The sequence below is a fragment of the Linderina pennispora genome (genome assembly GCF_002104995.1).
Source record: "Linderina pennispora strain ATCC 12442 chromosome Unknown DL89scaffold_3, whole genome shotgun sequence".
Taxonomy (NCBI): Eukaryota; Fungi; Kickxellomycota; class Kickxellomycetes; order Kickxellales; family Kickxellaceae; genus Linderina; species Linderina pennispora.
The window spans coordinates 14,906-34,311 of NW_024468251.1; the positions used below are offsets into that span (position 1 = coordinate 14,906).

Genomic DNA, 19,406 nt, shown 5'->3' on the forward strand with positions numbered 1-19,406 from the left:
TCTTAGCAAACAAATTTACTGCGAAATGTTCAGCTCCACATTCAGTAATTTGGGCAAAAAACGGAAGGTGCTAAATGTATACAGCATACATTCATCTCCCTCCCCACAGTTTACCTCCTGTCCAAAAGCACCAGGAATAGACCTTTGGGAAATTTACTGGCAGCATTTTAACCGATATGGCCATTTTCCACCAAGAAGCCATATGCAGCGCCATGTTGGACCATTGTCTCTTCTGCTTTTTTGTTTCGTATCGTTCATTCTGCATTCCTTGAGCACCGCTTTCGCCATTATTCATATCTAGATTTGGAAATACGGGTCCTTAATGGCTGAGGTCAGCACAAACGTAGAGGACACTTTGTTCACTGAGGGCGATTTGTCGTCGCAGTTAGAGTTTAGCATAAATCTGGGCATGCTCTCGGACAAAGCTCCGGCACAGCAGTGTGGGCGTCCGCGGCACTCGATTAGCGGGCACAAGGCAAGATCGCTGCACAAGCTGCTCCGGCCACAAAAACACCGGCTCCGAACCACATCGATGCGCCAAGGCAATTCTACCAGGGCGTCGCAGATCCTCAGCAACCACAGCCAGTCACAGGTCCAAGCAGCCGCGCAAACGAGCCGGCACCAATGTGACAGAGTTTAGTCTGCAGCTAGGTAACTTTCCGTCGCCATTGGCGTCGTTTTCCAAGAATGACATCTGGAAGACAGACTGCGAGCAGGAGTCCAAGCCTGAGTTCGATTTTGGTAGCCTGGCCGGGATCTCTGTGCGCCAGATTGACAGCTCGGTCCGAGGTCAGCGGTCAGCTGCGAGAAACGACTGTATCGGCAGGCGCCAGGCAGCCAGCACGCCATTCCAGCCATTTGCATGGTAGCTTTGGCAATAGCGACCGCCCGTCTTCGCTCGTTCCGCAGTATAACCGCAGTTCGCGCGAAGAAACAAAGAGCACCTGCGCTTTTACTCACACCCCGTCTGAGGCTGCACCAGTGTCATTGAGGGGCTATCAGGCCACCCATCCAGCAGCTGCCGTTGGCCACATGGCGGCTGCTGGCCATGAGTCGCGGGGGAGCGCTTTCGATGCTACGGTCGGCGCAATGCCATGCTCGATTGAAGTGCCGGCTGCAGCGTCGGGCTGCGATTCTGAGGCCCCTCCCCCGCAGCGGCAGAGCAGCCTCATGTTCACAGCCGCTTGACGTCAAGGCAGTGAGCAAGCTGATTGACGCGGCCAACGACGAGGAAAGGCTGGTAGAGGAGGGGGTTTTGGTGGAACTGCCCGTGAAGCCGCAAAAGAAACTGCTCAAGAGTCTGCGCAAGATCCGTACGCTGCGCAAGAGCGTGCCTTCGTTTCGGCCACAAGCGCTACAAGATTGCGTCCAAAACTACCAAGCCATCGCAGATATTACCCAAGACGCCCGATTGCGCAGAGGGAGCCTGATGTAAAGGCAAAGGGCAGCAAGCCGATAACTGCGTCCTCGCGCGTGTGCGACAAGTCGACGCCAGCCTCGGCACCATTGCCCACGGTTCCGGGTCTCGAGCGGCTGGCCCTGCAGCAAGCCGAGCAGACAGGCGCCGCGCCGCGTCCCGCGATCGGCCACATTAGCCCAGTACGGCAGCGATGCGGCAAACCCCGGCTACGTGCCATAGCAGTGTCGCTGAAGAGCACGCGCTCCCGGCAGTTCCTGCTCAACACGCCGCTGGGCGAATTCGAAGTGCTCAAGACACTGGGGCAGGGGAGCTACGGCAAAGTCAAGCTGATGCGGTCCGCACTGACCAACGAGCAATTCGCAGTCAAGATCATCAAGCGGTACCCGCCACACAAGCACCGGCGCGGGCACCAAGAGTACCGCAAGGCCAAGACGCTCGACCGGCGGGTGGTCCGCGAAGCCAACTTGGCAGCAATCCTGGGCCAGCTCCACCCGCACATTGTGCCGCTGCATGACTTCCGCGTCACCGATACCCATTTCTATCTGTTCTACGCGTTCGTCAATGGCGTCACGCTTGCCGAGCGCGTGGGCACACATGGGCTGAGCGAGAAGGAGGCGAGGGCGATTTTCAAGCCGGTTGTTGAGACAATCAATTTCTGCCACCAGTACTCGGTCATCCACCGCGACATCAAGCTCGAGAACGTGCTCATCGACTACGTCGACGATGCAGAGAAGGCGCGGCCGTTCATGGACCGGCAGCCATACATTGTGCAGCCAGCGCTCAGATGTTGCAACGGGAGGCAAGGGAGGCACTGGCGGGCTCTGGGCGCCGGTCCTGGAGGGCATGATTGGGCGCAAGACCAGCGGGCCGAATGGGGAAGAAGCCAACGAGCTTCCATCGCCGGCGGGCGTCCAAGGACATGGGCATTGACTACCGCACCGCGTCGGTGTTTGACGGATGCGTCAAGATCATCGACTTTGGGCTGGCGAACTTCTTCGACGGCATCTCGTTGATGGAGACATTCTGCGGCAGCCTTCCATATACTGCGCCGGAGATCCTGCGCGGCGACGCGTATGTGGGACCGGAAATCGACGTGTGGTCACTGGGCGTGCTTCTGTATGTCATGCTTACGGGCCAGTTCCCATTCGAGGACCCAGCGCAGCCCAAGAACTTTGACAAGATCATGGCTGGAGACTTTTCGCTGCGCACAAACATGAGCCATGACCTGCAGGAGCTGCTAGTCAGGATGCTGGAGCCCAACGCCAAGCGCCGCATCTCCATGCAGGGCATCTTGCAACACCCGTGGCTACTGGGCGGCGGCCAGGAGGATTCGGCAGCCCGGCCGATGCCCAGCACAATGACCATGGTGGAACTGGACAGGCACTGGGTCCCAAGGCCCGGCATCTGCTGCCCGCACCACCCGTTCCCGATCACCGACGCCATCCACGACCGCCGCACGCTCCTGCTGCCAGGCCCGCACATCAACGCGCTGATTGCTCGCGAAGTGGCCACATGCCTGGACCGCAGTCTGGACGACGTCATGCGGATCCTGGAAACGGCCATGGAGAATGGCGAGCCGCACGACCGCATGCGGCTCAGCGCCTTGCAGGAGCCGCTGGCTGGCCAGGTTTTGCGCTGGCCCAATGCCCTGCGGAGCGTAGGCCGCGGCAGCGTAATCGAGGTGGCCAACTCGCCGGTGGTGTCGGTGTATGCGCTGGTTGCGCAGCAGATCGACATGCGCCGGTACTACCTGGAGCTGCCCATTGTCGAGCGAGCGGACGGCCCAAAGCGCCAGTCCCTTTGCCACTGCGCAAGCCGGGGATTACCAATAGACGAACGCAACGACCGTGCGCTGCAGGAGGAGCTGGCGCCGCTGCAACCCAGGCGCCAGCACAACCTGTTCCACAGGCTGTCGTCGCAGCTCAGCACAACGCTTGGCCACTCGGCCAGCGCTTCCCAGCGGGTCTCGCTGCCGGCAAAGATTCATTCAACAGTGCCTTTGACTAGATCAAACAGCAAGCACAGCGACCGCCGCTGGTCGATGTTCCAGATGGCCGGCCAGCCAAAAGACATAAAGCACCAAATCTCCGACCCGGAGCCGCAGCAGCCGCTAGAACCGCTGAATCTCCGCAGCATCGGCGTCATGGAGGACATGACGTCGCGCATTGCCTTGCCAAATGACCTTACTGGAATTCCGCCCGAGACCGTGCTGGGGCTGGTCTCGCGGCTTCTGAATCTGCACATGATCGCACACACTTTTGTCGAGACACGCAGAATGCCCGTGCACAAGGCACTCAACATGAGCATGTTCTCGCTCAAGACCATTGCCGCCATGATGACTTCGGTCAAGACCCGCGCCCAGCATACTGCTCAGGACATGGACCTTGAGACGCAGGCCAGCGACAGCATTTATGTCGACGCGCCCAGCGTCATCAACGAGTCGATTGCCAATGCGTCGGAGCCCCTGTGCTCAGAGGATATCCCCGTGGTGCTCGATTTAGAGACCCAGGACAATCCGCACGAGCCGCGCCACCACAACATCAGATCCTTTTTCTCCTACATGGTGCCCAGGGGCCTGCGCTCCATGACCGATGACCGGCGGCAGGCCTCCCAGTATTGCAGCAAGCTGAGCAAAGAGCCCCCTAGCGACCGGTCGGGGCTTGGCAGAATCCTCGGGCCGCGCAGGAAGAACTCCATGGCTCCCAGTATGCCAATGCTCAAGCGTTGCAACTCCACCAGCGACTCGCCCGACGGCCGGCTGGTCGGCGACCTGTATCAGGAGCAGATGGGCGTGCCGGACATTACCACCACGGTGCCGGTGCAGTATGCGACGCCGGTGATTTTCGCCCAGTACTCGCCGTCGCTCAACAGGTGGCGCGAGACCGAGGTCGTCGAGTACTACAGCTGCTCGGTCCGCATCGAGCTGGTCCGCATCGGCGGCTGCGAGTCCCGCCACCGCTACGCGCTTTTGATTGACCGCATGACCGGACATAAGGGCAAGTTCTCCTTGTTCCGTATGTTCTTGCGGCGCATGATATCGGCGCTGCCAGGGCTTGGAGCCCGAGCAGTTCGCCCCACATACCCAGACACGACCCGCAGATCACAGTCGTCTAGAACAGAAATTATATTTTCCCTTGGCCATAAAGCTTATATTTCACAGCCCTGACATTATCTCCACCAGCTGTGCCCGCGCCCGCGCTGCAGCCGTATGTGCCGCGTAGCTCCATGTCAGATGGATGGCGCCGCGGCCGTACCCGTCGTAGCGGAACCACTGCTCGTACATGGTATGGTCGCGCGAGGTGTGTCTAGGCGACTCGGCCCATATATCTGTCGCCAATAGCCAGCAGCTGGCTCAGCATCGCCTGGAACTCGCTTGACCTGGTAGATACCTGGGCCCGAAACCGGCAGGTTCAGAATCTCCTGCCAGTTCATGCGTCGCCAGGAACCCTCTGCATGGCTGTGAACGCAATGCCAAGGCGGTAGTGGTACTCAGGCCATGGCCGAAGTGGCCAGCGACCACGGATTCCCCATGGACGTGCCGTCGCCATTATACACGTCCTCGGGGTACCGCCCGATGGCTACACCGATGGGCACACTAATGCCACTGATGTCGGTGCTGACCACGCTGTTGATCGGATACAAGCTCTCAAACGCCTCAACGAGCCTGCTCACCGTGGCCATCATCTGCACCGGAGGCCACCGAGTATTTGGAGTCGGTGTTGCCGAAATGCAGTGCGGCCAGAAGCACCTGCGTGTCCAGATTGGACTGCTTGCTTGCGAGGCCGCCAGGACCAGTCCAGGGTGGTCAATAGATGGCCGCGCCTGGCATCCCAGAACCGCCCCAGATCCCGCTCCAGCGCTCTCGCCTGCCCTCGGTACTTGATATAGCCATTTGGTGTCGCCCAGGACTGCGCTGCCAACTCAGCTGCCGTCCAGAAGCGCCCGCCACTGCGCCATGCGCGTGTAGAAATGCGCCCCACGGGTCTCCTCCCAGATATCGCAGGTCCTGGTATCCTGCCACATTTCGGCAATATACTCCAGATCCGTCTTAATAACGGACTTGGCCTGGCTGCTGTACAGATAATCAATGGGCTGGCTACGGTCGCGCAGGTACCCAGCGTACTTTGTCAGCATATATGCGCGGATCGCCGGCCCGTCCGTCTGCGCATTGCACCAGCTGCCGGTAAATGCGCTGCCGTCCATGTGGAACTTGGCTTCGCCCAGTCCGTACCTGAGGCCCGGCAGTGACTGCAGGTGTCCGGGTGAACCTCACGTAATCATCGATCCTCTGCTGCACCGTGTCGCCCATGGTCTGGTTTAGCAAAAGCCAGGAGAACATTTCGTTCATTACCAGCGCAGAGTCGCGCGTCCACGCGTAATAGTAGTCGGGGTGGTGGCGGGAGGGCGAGGCGCAGACGGCGCCAGGCAGCGCCGAGGGGTCGTCTGCAAAGGGCGCTATGTTTGAGAGAATCCGGCGCTTGGAGAACTGCGTCTGGCTGCTTATCCAGCTTTGCAGAGGCTCATTGGCTGATTGCATTGTATGCATTGGGTGCTGCCGTGTATCGCCTGGATAGGTCCGCTGTGCAAGATATGCAGGCTAGGAACAATACAAGAACGCGTTGGACAATCATTTCGCAGTAATATGGAGAATAAAATGTTCTAGTTGCCAAAAAAAAACTATCTGGATATATGACCAGCGCGAGAAAAAAATAGAGACAGAAAGTGAAGCTGGCCTTGCCTTTATACTGTTTGGAATGGATCCCCTCCAGGAGTGGAGTCCAGTTTTTATTCATGTACCATGAATCACGCAGCTCGAAAGAGGGGGTGGAAATTTCCCTTCCCAGACCACATGGGTGGTCATTGCACCTCCACCATGTGCAGCAATAAGGGCGAGGGACGGTTAGCGTGATTTCTGCCCAGCAGCCACACGTGAATGCCGGCGACGCACAGCCTTGTATCCTTCCAGCAACCGCTCAATCTCGGGCTTGCTAAGGTCGGAGCCACCGGGCTTCACCGACTGCATCCAGTAGTCAGCTGGCTGCACCGCGGCACCGCCCGCCGACGACCAATTGCCGGGAGCATTTCCACCAGCCCACGTCTGCACCGACGAACTGTCGGCGTTACTCCCCGGCGACGCAATGGCCGCCTGCGTAGCAGCCTCAGATGCGCGCAGAGCCGCCAGCTGCTGCAAGATCACTGACGAGTTCTCCAAGCTGGCGCTGCGGCCAGCTGACTCCATCGCATGTGACTTTTCCAATGCACTGCCCAAGTCACTGGGTGGCAGGGCGGCCCCGGCGTCATTGGCCGCCTGCTGGCTCGACACCGAGAGCAGCCGCATTAGCTCCGCCAGATCCTGCGCCGAGATCCCAGCCACATTCGACAGAAGGCTACGCGCCCTCCCGCCCGCCGCCTGCGATGCATCCCCCGCGGGCGCCGCAGATGCTGCATCCAAGGGCTGCTGCACTGCTGCGTGGTCTGCAGGCCGCGTCTGGCCCGCATAGTAGCTGTGGTAGTGGTAGTGGAAGTGCGGCTCCAATGTGCGCTGCTGCTCCGACTCGTCGCCCGGCCGCACGCCAAACCCACCCATGGGCCGAGCCGGCATCAGCTGGCCAGGGAAGGGCAGCATGGCAACTGAGCTCAAGCGGTTCCTCAGGATGGCAAACGCCGAGCTCTGCGGCAAAAGCATCAGCAGCCCGTACAGTGCGCGCAGCAGATGCGGATACTGCATGCCATCCAATAGCTGCAGCCGGAGATAGGAAAACACCGGCGACTCGATCAGCTGCACCAGCTTGTCGAGCTGCACCAGGAAGCTCACCGTCAGGTCCTGCGCCTGCTGCCCGAATATGCCGATCAGCTCGGTCGCCTGTCTCGTAGTGCTGCGACAGCAGACACAGCGTCAGGCAGGCCGCCGGGTTGTGGCTCCAGGTCCGGAACAGAGCCGTGAAGAGCCGGTGGCTGCGCTGGTTCACCTGCACGTCGTGCTGCACGCGCTGCACTGCCGCCGTCACCACATTCTTGGCCTGCTCCGCCTCAATCATCCGCCGCCGCTGCTGCGGGCCCGGCCGCCGCCGGTCGCCGCGCAGTGCCCCGGCGCTGCCGGTCCGCGATCCCCCGATGCTGCGCCCACGGCTGGTCGCGTTGCGCATCAGCTTCGCTGGCTTCTGCAATGGCGCGTCCAGGCTGCTCTGGCTGGTGCCGCGCCGGCGACTCGCAGCCAGGCTTGGCTGGCGGCTCGACAAGTCGGCTTGGCCGGCGGTTTCGCCCTGGTCCATTACGCCCGGGTGCGCACCTGCCGCTTTTCTCCAGCGACGCCAGCGCTGGCATGGTCAGCGGCATGCTTGGGTTGTACTGCCGCAGCAGAAGCCGCAGACCCTCGGTCTCGGGCTGCCGTAACCAGGATCCAGCTCAGATGCTGCACCATCACGCTGACAAACTCGAGGTCCGCCAGGCTCGCCTGCTCAAGGTGGCTCGCCCCGTCGCCCTCTACTTCCTCGCCCTCAGCCTCCTCGCCCTGCTCCAGCACACTCTCCTCTCCCGTCGCTGCTGGAATCGCTGCTGGAATCCACCGACTCGTTCTCGCCTGCCTGCATCTCCACAGACTCCCTATTTACCAAGCCGCGCGACGGGTCCCAAGAGGATGCAGACACGACGCCAAACCTCGGCATGGCCAGCAGCTTCGCCAGCAGACAAAACACCAGCTCGGGCTCCAGCACAACACACAGCTGCCTCACCATCAATGCTGCCCGCGTCTCCAGCAATACCCGACTAGTGGCAAACATCTGCAGAAGGCTGCCCAGGAATCTTGACAAGTACGGCATTGCCTGCGGGTCCACATTGATGCCATTGGCTGGCTGCCCCAAGCTCTGCCGCATCGCTGGTCTGCGAGTACTGCGAGATCTGCGCAAACAGCTCCAGGTCCAGCTTGATCACCTGCTCGCTCGAGTCGCTCAGCATCTTCAAAAGAACCGGGAAACTCATGTCGTCGGGCGTCAGGATCCGCCACGGCGCCTTGCGGTGTAGCAGCAGCAGCCAGCGCATCCCAGCCACCTTGGTCTGCTCATGCACGTTCTTGGCAAACAGCTCCATGATCGCTGTCGCCGCATACTCGTAGTTGAATGGCTCAACCACCACCTCCTCATACTCCTCGGGCATATCCACACCGTACCCTCATTGCCACCTCTGGGCGTCTGCGCTGCCCGCTTTGCGTTTTGCTCAGCCGCCACTGTGGCCGGAGACCCCGCAGTCTCACTGGCAGCCACTGCGTTGCTCTGGGCCGGCTGCACCGGCTCCAGCGGCGACAGCGGAGTGGACATTGACTCCCTGCGATCCCGTCCCGCCCCGCCGCCTACCGGCACTGCTGGCGGCGGTGACTGCGCCAGCCGCTTATCCACTCCTTGCGGGCCTGGCGTCGTGACCCGCGACGGCGCCATCGACACCACTGGCGAAACAGTTGATGCATGCAAAAGCGACTCTGCCCGCGACCTCGTTGCCGCATGGCCTGGAACCGACCCCACTGAAGTCATAGAAGCCGCCGGCGATTTGGGCCGCGTCACATTATTCACCGCCGCAACCGTCGACGTCACTGGCGGCAGCGGTCGGGCCAGCCGCGGCAGATGGTCCCCTGATTCCTTGACTATGCCCGCCGGCTCTGTTTTGGGCTCGCATTCCGGCTGCCGCCGCCGTGCCCGCCGCTCCCGTGCAGGCGCCGGTGCTTCGCTGACCAGATCATACAGCCGGCGGCTCGCGTCCTCCGCGGTATGCCGCAGAACCGACACTGGATGCGACACCGATGGCAGCAGCGCATTGATTAATGTTGGCACAAACCCGATCATGACCTCGGGGCAGATCCATGTGAACTCGTACACCCAGTGCAAGGCAATGCCCTGGATTTCCTGGTCGTTCGACTCCAGGTGCGGAATCAGGATATTCACGCAAGCCGCAAAGTCTATCGCCACGCTGACCCCCGGCACCAATGCGCTCTCCTCGCGCAATGCCCGGATTTTGCTCCGCCGCGCCTGCCATCCGCAGCTCCCCGCTCGCATCATTCAGCTGTCCGTGCACCAGCGCCGACGAAACAAGCGAGGCCGAGCCGGCATTCCGATGCCTGCCTATCAGCAAGCCCAGCCCTGATCCGCCCCCATTGCCTGCGCAGAAATTTCTCACCGAAGGGCTGGATCCGGCCGCATACGCCCTGGCCGGTAGCGCGCCGGTGACTGATGGCGCCCGCGACGATTGCTGCGAAATGCTGTGCTGCGAACTAAACGACCCAGACGCATGCGGCCTCCGGTACGACGACGCTACCCGGCCCTCCACATGCACGTCGCTCTGCATTGTGCTTGACCGGACCCGCGCCGTGTTCAGCTGCTGCTCGCCTGCATCCCCCCACGCCATTTCGTCCTCTGCATGCATTGCCCCGTCGAACCGCTGCAACTCCACGCACTCGCGGATCTCATGCAGCAACTCCCCCAGGACGCTCTGCGTTTTCGTCCGCACGTCGTCGTTCGGGTCGCTCAGGAACCGGATCAGTCCGTCCAGGAACTCCGGCAGGTACTCGATCAGGTCCAGCCCCGGGACCGAGTCCAGAACCCGAATCCACTCTATCAGATACAGCCGCGTCGAGGGCTTATACGTGTGCATCCGCTCTGCCAGCAGGGGGATGAAGTTCTCCAGCGAGAACGCCAGCCGCGGGGATCGCAGCGCCGCCTGGTCGGCATCCAGCGCCGGGCTGGTTATGCGGGCCTGGTCTACTGCTGCCGACTGGTCTGGAGCATGGGCAATCGCGATTGGCTCCACAGACAGCGCTGCTGCCGGCTCAGCAATCCCCGAGATGTTCAGCCCAGCATGGACATCTGCGTCCTCGCCGACATTCGCCTGCCCCGCCATCCCAGCAACCTCCTCGGCGTCATACCAGTCCAGACACGTGGCCGCCTGCTCTGCCACAATATCCTTGATCAGCCTATCCAGGTAGTCCGCGCCATTCTTCACAATCCTGACCGAATCTGCGGTGACCCTGGCCAGCCCATCAAAGATCTCATTGAACCACCGCAATATGTGGCCCCGGCTCACCTTGGCCACATTATACAGCGACTCGCACGCAAAATACCGCACCTTGCTCTCGCCGTCCGACATTGCCGAGATTATCGGCAGGATCATTTGCGGCAGAAACTGCGGAATATTCACATGCGTCAGGGCCGTCGACACCGACCCCAGTGCCACCAGCCCGCCGATTCGCGAGGACTCGCGCTCAGAGGTTGCGAAATCCGTCGTCAGCTCGGCGATTATCTGGTATATTATCTGGTCGTCATCGGCGTCCAACGCGGATCGCACCTGTTGCTCGATTTTCAGCGTTGCTGCCCGTTGCTTGTCGTACAGTTTGTCCGACAGCGCCTTGCCTACTGCCGGCGGGATTACTGATGTTGCCTTGACCGGCATTTGTCTGAATTGAGTAAAAAACGAAGTAGTAAAAGAAGCAACAGAAATGTGCTGAGTGTTTCTGCGCTCATGCTTTTTGTCCCATGCTTTGACGTATAGTAAGGTGCCGGCTCGCCAGATGAGCTGCGGCTCGGTATATATGCGCGAATGCTGACATAGGCCCTCCCTTGCCTGGTGCCAAGAACCAGCATTTGGAAGGGACCACAAGCACTGTGGCTTGTGCCATGTATGTAGAATACATATGCTTTTATGTTCGACTGTTTATTTTTTTGCTCCGCTGTGGGCAGACTGCAAGTGAAAACGATTGTAATTCTTTGGCATTGTTTCTCTCGCGTTCTTGCTATAAGAAGGGACCGGGATACCACGAAGGCGTTTTGTAAACATCTACAACAATATTGCCTTTTGGCTTTTTGTCGCAAACATCAAAACAACATCAGAAGAGGCGCCTGAAGTAGCCCTGGGCCATTTTCCTGTTCAAATATGCTCTGCCTTGCACCCGCGCATATCGCACGTCAAATGTATCTGAATCCTTAGTCTATTCTTAGTTTCCTTCTTTCCTCTCTCCTCTCCCCTCCGTAATTTTTCCATCTTCAATCTCTCTCCTCTATTCTTGTTTCCCTTCATCCCCGTTGCCAGCATTTTGTCATCCCTTCCTCCCCACATTACCCAGCCATCCCCTTTCCAGTAGCAATTTAAATAATAATTATGACCCCCGCATTGCAGGTATCTCTGATTCGCAACCAATTCGCTGTCGAGTGCGGCGGCGTTCTCATCGACCCATCCACCAATGAAGTCTGCCTGCTATTCTACCCAGACACCTCCGAATGGCGCCTGCCCATCGGCAAGCCCGACGCAATGTCGGCCGACCGCAGTCCCTCCCTGGACTACCATCCGGCCGAGCACAGCGTGGCCGGCTGCGAGCCCTACGCCCACGCGGCCCAGCGCCAGCTGACCGCCATAACCGGATACAAATGCAGCCACCTGCATCCAGCCGTCCTGGCCCACGCGCCCGCCAACCCCTGCGCCTACATGGGCAGCCATATGGTCGAGCCCCTGGCTCTAAGCATCGAGCAGCGCACAGCGGCATGCCCGGCAATCGAAGCAGACGACGAAATGCCCCTGGTGGAGCGCAGCCGCTCCACCGGCCCGCGCAATAACCAGATGAAAACGAGCTTCCGGCACGCCAGTTCCATGAGCGCCCTGCGCCACCAGTCCCTGGACACCGACGATTTTCGGCGCCCGGCCGCCCACGAGCAGTACGTGATGACGTATTATTACCTGGCGTGGCTGACACAGAGCCGACTCGAAAGCGACATTGCAAAAAACCTGGATGACCGCCGCGACAGCCATTCCAACCTACGCCAGCTGGCCAGGCTGCCTGTGGCCGAGGTGACCTGGTTCAAGATGGACACAGCCGCGCAAGTCCTCACCCATGCATCGGATAAGACCGCCTTGCGCGAGGCCATTGCGCGCCTGGCCAGCTGCGCTCCGCCACAGCCGCCCTTTGCTTACTCGTCCATTCATCATGGCGCAAGGCGACAGTGCCTTGAAGTCCAGCCTCAAGGGTGCCGGTACCGCCAGCAAGGCTGATATGACCGTGTCATCCAGCTCGTCGTCGGTGTCGGAGGAGACTGCCAAGGGGGAAATCTCTGGAGGGCCGCTGAGCCGCGTTTTGACGCCGACCCGCAACATGGATCTGGTCCGCAAAGCGGCCAATACTTTGGGCAAGCGCGGCGGTCTGCTGAAGCCAAAGCAGCGGTCGGTGAGCCAGACTACGGCGGCTGCGGAGCCCGAGAAGAAGTCCAGCGAAATTAGGTTCAGTAGCGTGCAGCGCCGACTCCAGCCCGGCGGCCGAGGAAGCGGTGGTCCTGAAGAAGGCGCCATTGCCACGCGTGCTGTCCATCTTTTACAAGTTTGTCGGTGGTTCTGCAGCATAAAGCAAGACAGGATACCTGCTAGAAGCACTCTTTTCTTTCACAACCTTAGCGCCTTTTAGCTCTGTGAGTTGGTCTGCTTAATTATTTCGGGAAAGCTGAAGCATTTGATTTTGACTGGCACTTTATCGTTTAGGTGGACTGAAATAGCCAGGGGGAAGAGAATTACACTTAGTTCAAAATACAAACACGATATGGAGGGAAAAGAAAAACAGCAGAGGTAACGGCTTTTGGTTTAGAAGCGAGGGACCTGCTCCTGGCTGAGGTGGTGCTCATCGAACACCTTGTCGTTGTGTCCAGACAGCGACTCCTCGTCAAAGGCCATAGTGCCGTCGCCAAAGTACGCAATGTCCTCGGGCGACCACTTGTCGGGGTTGCCAACACGCGACCAGCGGTAGCCGAACGCAATGTAGACGATGAGGCCGATGCCCAGCCAGATGAACAGACGGTAGATGGTAGGGCCACCCGACAGGACCAGCAGGACCAGGGCAATAGCGGCACCGGGAATGGGGATGACAAACGGACCGAACGGGACAATGAAGCCACGGCCCATGTGCGGGTGCGTGTAGCGCATGACAATGACACCGATGTTGACCAGAATGAACGCCAGCAGAGTACCGACCGAGGTCATGTCTCCGAGAATATCGACCGGCAGGAAGGCAGCAAGCACAGCGCACACAATGCCAGACACCGATGGTTGGCACGTAGGGAGTCTTGAACTTGGGGTGCAGGCGGCCAAAGATACGCGGGAACAGGCCGTCGCGCGCCATGGTGAAGAAGATACGCGGCTGACTCATCAGCATAATGAGGATAACCGAGGTCAGACCGGCGACAGCTCCGATGTCGATGAGGATACGGAGCCACTTGGTGTTCGGGTGGGCCTCCAGGGCAAACGAGATGGGTGCTGCCTGGCCCTTCAGGTCCTTGTACGAGACTAGTGCCGGTCAGAACAGCGCACACACCAGATGTACAGAGGCCGTGCAGACTGCCAGCGATGCGCAGATACCCCACGGCAGGTCCTTCTGCGGGTCCTTGGCCTCCTGGGCAGCAGTCGAAACAGCGTCGAAACCAATGTAGGCGAAGAAGACACGCTGCGCGCCCTTGAACAGACCCTTGGCACCGAATGAGTTACCATCGCGGGGCGGCAGGAACGGCTTGTAGTTGCTGCGGTCAATGTACTTGATGCCGCCAAAGATGAATAGCTAGCACGACAACTGAGCTTGATGACAACTACAACCTTGTTGACCCACGACGACTGCTTGATACCGATGACAAGGACGGTGCTGACAAACAGGATGATGCAGATAGCCGGAATATCGATGTACTTGCCCTCGACAACCTTGAATGTGAGCTCCTTGTTGTCCCACGTCAGGGGCGAGCCGGTGATAGCGGGCTTGGAGGTCACTCCGAAGGCGTCTCTGAACAGCATCTGCACATACGCGCTCCACCCGACGGCGACAGTGGCGGCTCCGACGAGGTACTCGAGGATAAGATCCCAGCCGACAATCCAGGCGAGGAACTCGCCTAGCGTCGCGTACGTGTATGTGTACGCCGAGCCAGAGAATGGGCACCATCGAGGCCAGCTCCGAGTAACTGAAGGCAGAGAGGCCAGATGCAAAACCCGCGATGATGAAGCTGACGATAATTGCGGGTCCCGCATCCTCGGCGGCAGCGATTCCGGTCAGCACGAAAATACCAGTACCGATAATGGCACCGATACCGATGGCGATGAGATCCAGGCGGGACAGCGTGCGGTTCATCTGTGTGCGCTGGCCCTCGCGCAGAATCTGCTCGATGGGCTTGCGCGCAGTCATGCGGTTCCAGATATGCCTCCAGCCGGTTGCTTGAACTTCGGCCATGGTTGAGGTTTCTGTCTTAAAGGTCAGTTAAGAGAAAAGTGGGGGATACTTCCAAAAGGGAACCTATATGAGAGACAGGCGTTTGGAAGTGTGGAATAGAAAAGAAGTACTGGATGTATGCTATATGCACCAGCAATAGACTACGTAAGTCAAAGTATTAATAGGAAGAGTATAGTGGAGAAGAGAAAAATTAGGGCGCAAGAGGTGGCGAACAAACTGAGAGAGTCTTTGGTCCTGGCGAGCAGGGCTTTTACGAGACTATTTATCTGCTTTCTCCTCTCCCGAGAAGAAACAAATGGCCTGGTAGCCAAGAGCTGCACAGCTGCATCTGACAGCTGGGCGGCACGCAGAGAAAGGGGGAGGTGGTGGGTCGCCGGGCTGCAGCGTGTTCGGGAACAACGGGCGCGGAAGGGCGCTTGACAGCAACAGCAAAATTTTTTATTTGTCCTCTGGGCTAGATGATTTCTCACATATACATGCATTAGCTTTTTGTCAAGTCCCAAGAGGAGCAAAAATAATCGCTGGGCAGCAAATAGCTGTGCAAGGACTTGCAGATCCTGCAGTCGGCGCTGGCCGAGCAAACAGGAATGGCGTGCCGAAAAGAAGAAGCAAAAATAGTTTTTTTTGCCCACACTTTCCCCCCGCTTGCGCTGCCCTAATTTGCCTGGAACTGCTTTTCATGTGCACACATGACAAGCCAGCGCCGCGCCGGCTGATGGAACTGGCCGCTGTAGCGCGACTCGATTGACGGTCCTTCCCCCAGAGCACGCTGTTGCAGGCGGGGCAATCGGCTCACGGCCATTGGCATATCGGAGGCAAGGGGGGGTGGAGTAGATCCATGTTAGAGCGGCACCAGACCAGGGCCGCCCGTGTTATCAGAAAGCGAGAAATCGCCCTGCTATTGCGAAATTTCCAGGTGCAGCTCGCCAGCTCCTGCGCAAAAGGCATCGCCGAGGTCCTACTCTTCTATTTGTCGATCAATTCATCCTCCACCTAATATCTCCTGTCTATAAATGGTATGTCAACAAAGCGCTCCTATGTCCCTTGTGCACAGCCTTGCCAACGCTTTTGGCATTCGTGCGTGGTCTCAAGATAACAGGTGCAGCCATTGTTTTTGTTCGCTCCCCGGCTCCTTCTGCGGTTGGGGGGAAGGGGGACCTGGCAAATCGCTGTGCATTTTGCAAACATTGTCAAACATAATGACGATTATATGAAGAGGTAGCGCGGGGAGGGGCCGCTCATCTTCGGCATGCCTGTGCATTTCTCGGCGGCATGGGTGGCTACATCTTCACTGGGCAGAGAAGAAATCACTGCTGCTTGCTCGCCCCCGTGTGCTGCTGGCGCAAAAAGCTCCTTGCATCAAGCAGCCTAATAGGCGTGTTCAGCGTGTGACACTCATGTGCTTGGCTGATTTTTTTTCGCCGACTCCGTACGCATCGGTTAGTAAAAACGGCGCCAAGAGTCTATCGTCACCAAGAGTCTTGTTCGCCATAAAGGCTTGCCCCGCCATGAAGTCTTGCTCGCGAATTGGCTGGACGAAAAATATGCCGTTTCCAGCTTGTGAAAGAAAAACAGGCTCTCGTGTAGGATCTGCTATATCGGGAATGAATGGAGAGGATCCAGGCTAATTATCCGCTTTAGTACCATCCCTGTCGGTTCCAGATAGGTGGTGGGGGAGGAGCTGCCTTGCCCTGTGATGTTGGGTCGGTGCTCGTTCTAACTAGCGGACAAGCTCCCCCTTTTTGGCTCAACCCTTGCGACTCCGCTTTCTCTCCTTTCCTCCACCAGCTACACGCCGATATGAACGAGATTGCGCACCTCCTTTTGCCTTTCCCAGAAGGCTGCATGCCACATGCTGGTGCTGATATTGAGCGAAACTTCTACTATTCCTGGGGCTGCAGCGATCTTGCTGTAGCCTTCTGGATCCAGCATTGGAAAGGCATTCAGCTGATTAGATGCTTGGCAGGCGTGACACCAGCAGTGGCCGCCATGGTTCATTCAGCCATAGCCACAGCCCCATGCATCCGCTCCCCACCACGAGGCACCCGCCTTTTCCGCACATCCTCCACTCGCCAATGGGCCAGCTCACTTGCTCCCAAATGGCGCCACGGCCAGCATAGCTTGCGGAATCTCACGCCCCCATCCTATGTCCAAGCGTATGTAATACTCCTATGTGTCCCGCCTTGCATGCAGCCAGGACGACTTCCTGCTGCCCAGCAGGCTCCCAGCATCATGTCGGCCGCCTACTTTTGTTGACACAAAGTATGCCCGTCCCCCAATCCTTCTCGAACCTCTTTCTGATTGCCAAGTGCGAATAAGAAAAACAACGAACCAGTCTGTTCCTTTCCGCAGAGCACTCCACCCGTATGCATGACGACAGTCCTTATCTCTGCCTCCGCTCACCTATGGCCTGCGGTGCCATGAGGAAGACCTGCCTGCTGACCTGATGCTTAGTGGACTTTCTCACGCATGCATGGAATGCGGCATGGACGTAGCCCTGGCAGCATCCCTTCGTCCTTCGTGTGCGCTTGTGGCGCATTACCAGACACCACAGGACTAAGACCCAGCACCGGCAGGCAAAAGGAAGGGTGCCAGTGTGTAGCTACTCGCCTCGGATCCACGGTGGTACGGCTGATTCCAGCTCTTGTGCTGAAAAGGGAGCGATCTTCTCAGTGTATAGTTGGCGACTGGGCCGGAGCGACCACGGCGCACCACATGTTCAGGCAACTGGGTTTGGAAGATAGCATGCAAGGCGATACGTTACACAGCATCGAGTGCCATAGGCGATCCACCTTTGGCACCCGACCCGGTACCCCATGACGCAGAACAAGTGAGCTGCCAAATATAGGCACCGAACCGTCCGCCATTCTCGGCGGCCTGGGTCACAGGGTGCGCCATTCTGGGGGCAGCTCGCACCAAAAGCAGATCGCCAGCATCAAGTGATGCTGCAAATCACACCCTTGCCACCGGCCATTTTCTGCGCTGCTGATTTCTTGTGGGCGTTTTCGTTCAACCGCATCCCCGTGGGCACAGCAGGTGATCCTGTCGCTAATGCGTGCACAAATCACGTACCGATCAACGGAGACACACTGCCAGCGCGCACAACGTTATCCAACGCTGCACCATCCCTACCCCCAACCTCTTCACTGCGGTGGCATATACAACGCAACAGCATTCTGGTTGTTTTTGCCACACCTTTGCTCGGCTAACTCTCGCTCCTACCATGCACACTACTGTGGCACCGATCATGAATAAGGCTGCTTACAGCCCACGCTGCTCCTCCGTTCCGCGAGTAGTACTGTCTTTTTCCAAAGATTTTACTGCAACACACTTCTGTAATAGACTAAGACTTCTGGGTTACTGCCCAGTTTACCCAGCGCCACTACACGTCACTTATGTGTGACACCCAGAACGTTGGTCAAAAGCCAGCTAATTCAGCCGAAGCTGCTGACTTGGCGTGCTGGGAGCAAAGTTCAGATGAAATATAGTCCAGCAGCCTTGCACGACTCCTGATATAAAAAGCGGAGCCCTCATCACTCGTTAGCCTGGAATCCTCACAAACCCAGCATTGCATTCCGCTCCATCCAACCCATCTATCCTACCTACCCACGCTTCAACGCCCGCCCTCGCTTCGACCATGCGCTTCATCTCCTTCGCCACCGTCTGTGCCATTGGCATGTCCCCGATTCTCGCAGCTCCTGCCTTGAGTAGCTTCCTTGCCATGCCGGGAGTTGGTGGTAATCCTGCTATCCCTGTAACGCCAGCCGACTCTGTCACCCCTGATGTGACTAGGTATTTCAGTACCACTCCCCCCAAGTACTGGACAAGTGGCAACCAATTGTCGTCTACCTCAACCACGACGGTGAGTGAACCAGGCACTACTACTAGCAAGGAAACATCCACCTCTGCCGGCGCCAGCGGAACGACGAGCAAGACCACCACCCATACCAACACTTATTCTTCAGCCAGCCAGCCAACTGACCCGGGTGCTAGTAACCTCTATACCGCGACGACTCCAACCAGTACTACTACTGAACACCAAAAGCCAACCAAGTGCCTCACCCAGGACCACCCCAGCCTCGTCTACCCCACAGACCACCAGCACTGAATCCGCCACTCCTGTTATTAATGATTCCTACTACCAGACCTCATCGACCAAAGCCGCCACCTCTATCCAGCCTGGGTGTGAGCAATCCCATTCATCTGGCAATGAATCATCCACCAGCGTTGAGTCGTCGGCCCCGCATTACATTGCTACCTCTCCGCCAGCCAGTTCTCCCCACGCACCCATCTATTCTGCAAGCGCTGCTCCTCCTGTCCCAACGTCACATGTGGATGACGTCACTGTCTAACCCTCTATTTTTGCGTGATGACTATGCCGTTGCTCCATCCTTTCGGCCATTTTACCTTGCATTTCAGCTTTTAATGCTCCAATTCTTCTGGGCTTGTTTCGCAAAATAAATCCATTCCGCTGCAAAAACGTGGCCTGGGCGAACAAACTACAACCATGCCGTGTGCTCCGCTCGTAATTTGGCCTAGCCCTCCAGATTTTATCGCACTGCTTATATTTAATTTATTAGCAGCTTATGTTTTAAGAGACATTTACTGGAGCTCACCAACACAAGCTGTTTGCTTTAGGTGTATTTTGCCCTGTGCAAGAACGCATTTGTTATCATATGCATCTTCCTCCTCGTCCATTGCGATGAAGCAGAGGCAACATTCTTGACAGTAGGCTAAATGAAATATACATTACCGATATGG

The 19,406-nt window shown here is 58.2% G+C and overlaps 10 protein-coding genes across 10 annotated transcripts; 6 read left to right on the forward strand and 4 right to left on the reverse strand.

Annotated features, from left to right (window-relative positions):
* The first annotated feature begins 494 nt into the window (after window positions 1-494).
* Window positions 495-1,432, forward strand: DL89DRAFT_101284 (uncharacterized protein). Its single transcript, XM_040882991.1, has one exon. The coding sequence runs from the start codon at window positions 688-690 to the stop codon at window positions 1,186-1,188; it is 501 nt and encodes a 166-aa protein (XP_040745196.1). The 5' UTR covers window positions 495-687; the 3' UTR covers window positions 1,189-1,432.
* A 79-nt stretch (window positions 1,433-1,511) lies between these two features.
* On the forward strand, window positions 1,512-2,781 carry DL89DRAFT_277562 (kinase-like protein; the record flags this gene model as incomplete). Its single annotated transcript, XM_040889451.1, has 4 exons — window positions 1,512-1,630; window positions 1,656-2,136; window positions 2,388-2,722; window positions 2,745-2,781. Exons 1-4 carry the CDS (start codon window positions 1,611-1,613, stop codon window positions 2,779-2,781), a joined length of 873 nt encoding a protein of 290 aa, XP_040745197.1. The 5' UTR covers window positions 1,512-1,610.
* Window positions 2,782-4,530: 1,749 nt separating this feature from the next.
* DL89DRAFT_320985 (uncharacterized protein) lies at window positions 4,531-4,852 on the reverse strand (the record flags this gene model as incomplete). The annotated part of the gene is made up of 3 exons (XM_040891248.1): window positions 4,531-4,694; window positions 4,735-4,767; window positions 4,799-4,852. The coding sequence occupies 3 exons, from the start codon at window positions 4,850-4,852 to the stop codon at window positions 4,575-4,577; spliced, it is 207 nt and encodes a 68-aa protein (XP_040745198.1). The 3' UTR covers window positions 4,531-4,574.
* Window positions 4,853-4,909: 57 nt separating this feature from the next.
* DL89DRAFT_291093 (Six-hairpin glycosidase) lies at window positions 4,910-5,957 on the reverse strand (the record flags this gene model as incomplete). Its single annotated transcript, XM_040890161.1, has 4 exons — window positions 4,910-5,074; window positions 5,121-5,193; window positions 5,370-5,668; window positions 5,718-5,957. 4 exons carry the CDS (start codon window positions 5,955-5,957, stop codon window positions 4,910-4,912), a joined length of 777 nt encoding a protein of 258 aa, XP_040745199.1.
* Window positions 5,958-8,941: 2,984 nt separating this feature from the next.
* Window positions 8,942-10,986, reverse strand: DL89DRAFT_101293 (uncharacterized protein). The gene has a single exon (XM_040882992.1). The coding sequence runs from the start codon at window positions 10,850-10,852 to the stop codon at window positions 9,146-9,148; it is 1,707 nt and encodes a 568-aa protein (XP_040745200.1). The 5' UTR covers window positions 10,853-10,986; the 3' UTR covers window positions 8,942-9,145.
* A 296-nt stretch (window positions 10,987-11,282) lies between these two features.
* Window positions 11,283-12,983, forward strand: DL89DRAFT_265489 (uncharacterized protein). The gene is made up of 3 exons (XM_040886690.1): window positions 11,283-12,366; window positions 12,395-12,667; window positions 12,696-12,983. The coding sequence occupies exons 1-3, from the start codon at window positions 11,558-11,560 to the stop codon at window positions 12,787-12,789; spliced, it is 1,176 nt and encodes a 391-aa protein (XP_040745201.1). The 5' UTR covers window positions 11,283-11,557; the 3' UTR covers window positions 12,790-12,983.
* Window positions 12,984-13,021: 38 nt separating this feature from the next.
* Window positions 13,022-14,997, reverse strand: DL89DRAFT_277563 (amino acid transporter; the record flags this gene model as incomplete). Its single annotated transcript, XM_040889452.1, is given in 5 exon segments — window positions 13,022-13,419; window positions 13,466-13,709; window positions 13,749-13,988; window positions 14,024-14,305; window positions 14,325-14,997. The coding sequence occupies 5 exon segments, from the start codon at window positions 14,643-14,645 to the stop codon at window positions 13,022-13,024; spliced, it is 1,485 nt and encodes a 494-aa protein (XP_040745202.1). The 5' UTR covers window positions 14,646-14,997.
* A 1,362-nt stretch (window positions 14,998-16,359) lies between these two features.
* Window positions 16,360-17,008, forward strand: DL89DRAFT_101374 (uncharacterized protein). The gene has a single exon (XM_040882994.1). The coding sequence runs from the start codon at window positions 16,446-16,448 to the stop codon at window positions 16,899-16,901; it is 456 nt and encodes a 151-aa protein (XP_040745203.1). The 5' UTR covers window positions 16,360-16,445; the 3' UTR covers window positions 16,902-17,008.
* On the forward strand, window positions 16,962-17,580 carry DL89DRAFT_101369 (uncharacterized protein). The gene has a single exon (XM_040882993.1). It carries the CDS (start codon window positions 17,115-17,117, stop codon window positions 17,463-17,465), a length of 351 nt encoding a protein of 116 aa, XP_040745204.1. The 5' UTR covers window positions 16,962-17,114; the 3' UTR covers window positions 17,466-17,580.
* Window positions 17,581-18,282: 702 nt separating this feature from the next.
* Window positions 18,283-18,753, forward strand: DL89DRAFT_255517 (uncharacterized protein; the record flags this gene model as incomplete). Its single annotated transcript, XM_040885357.1, has 1 exon — window positions 18,283-18,753. One exon carries the CDS (start codon window positions 18,283-18,285, stop codon window positions 18,751-18,753), a length of 471 nt encoding a protein of 156 aa, XP_040745205.1.
* Window positions 18,754-19,406: the final 653 nt, after the last annotated feature.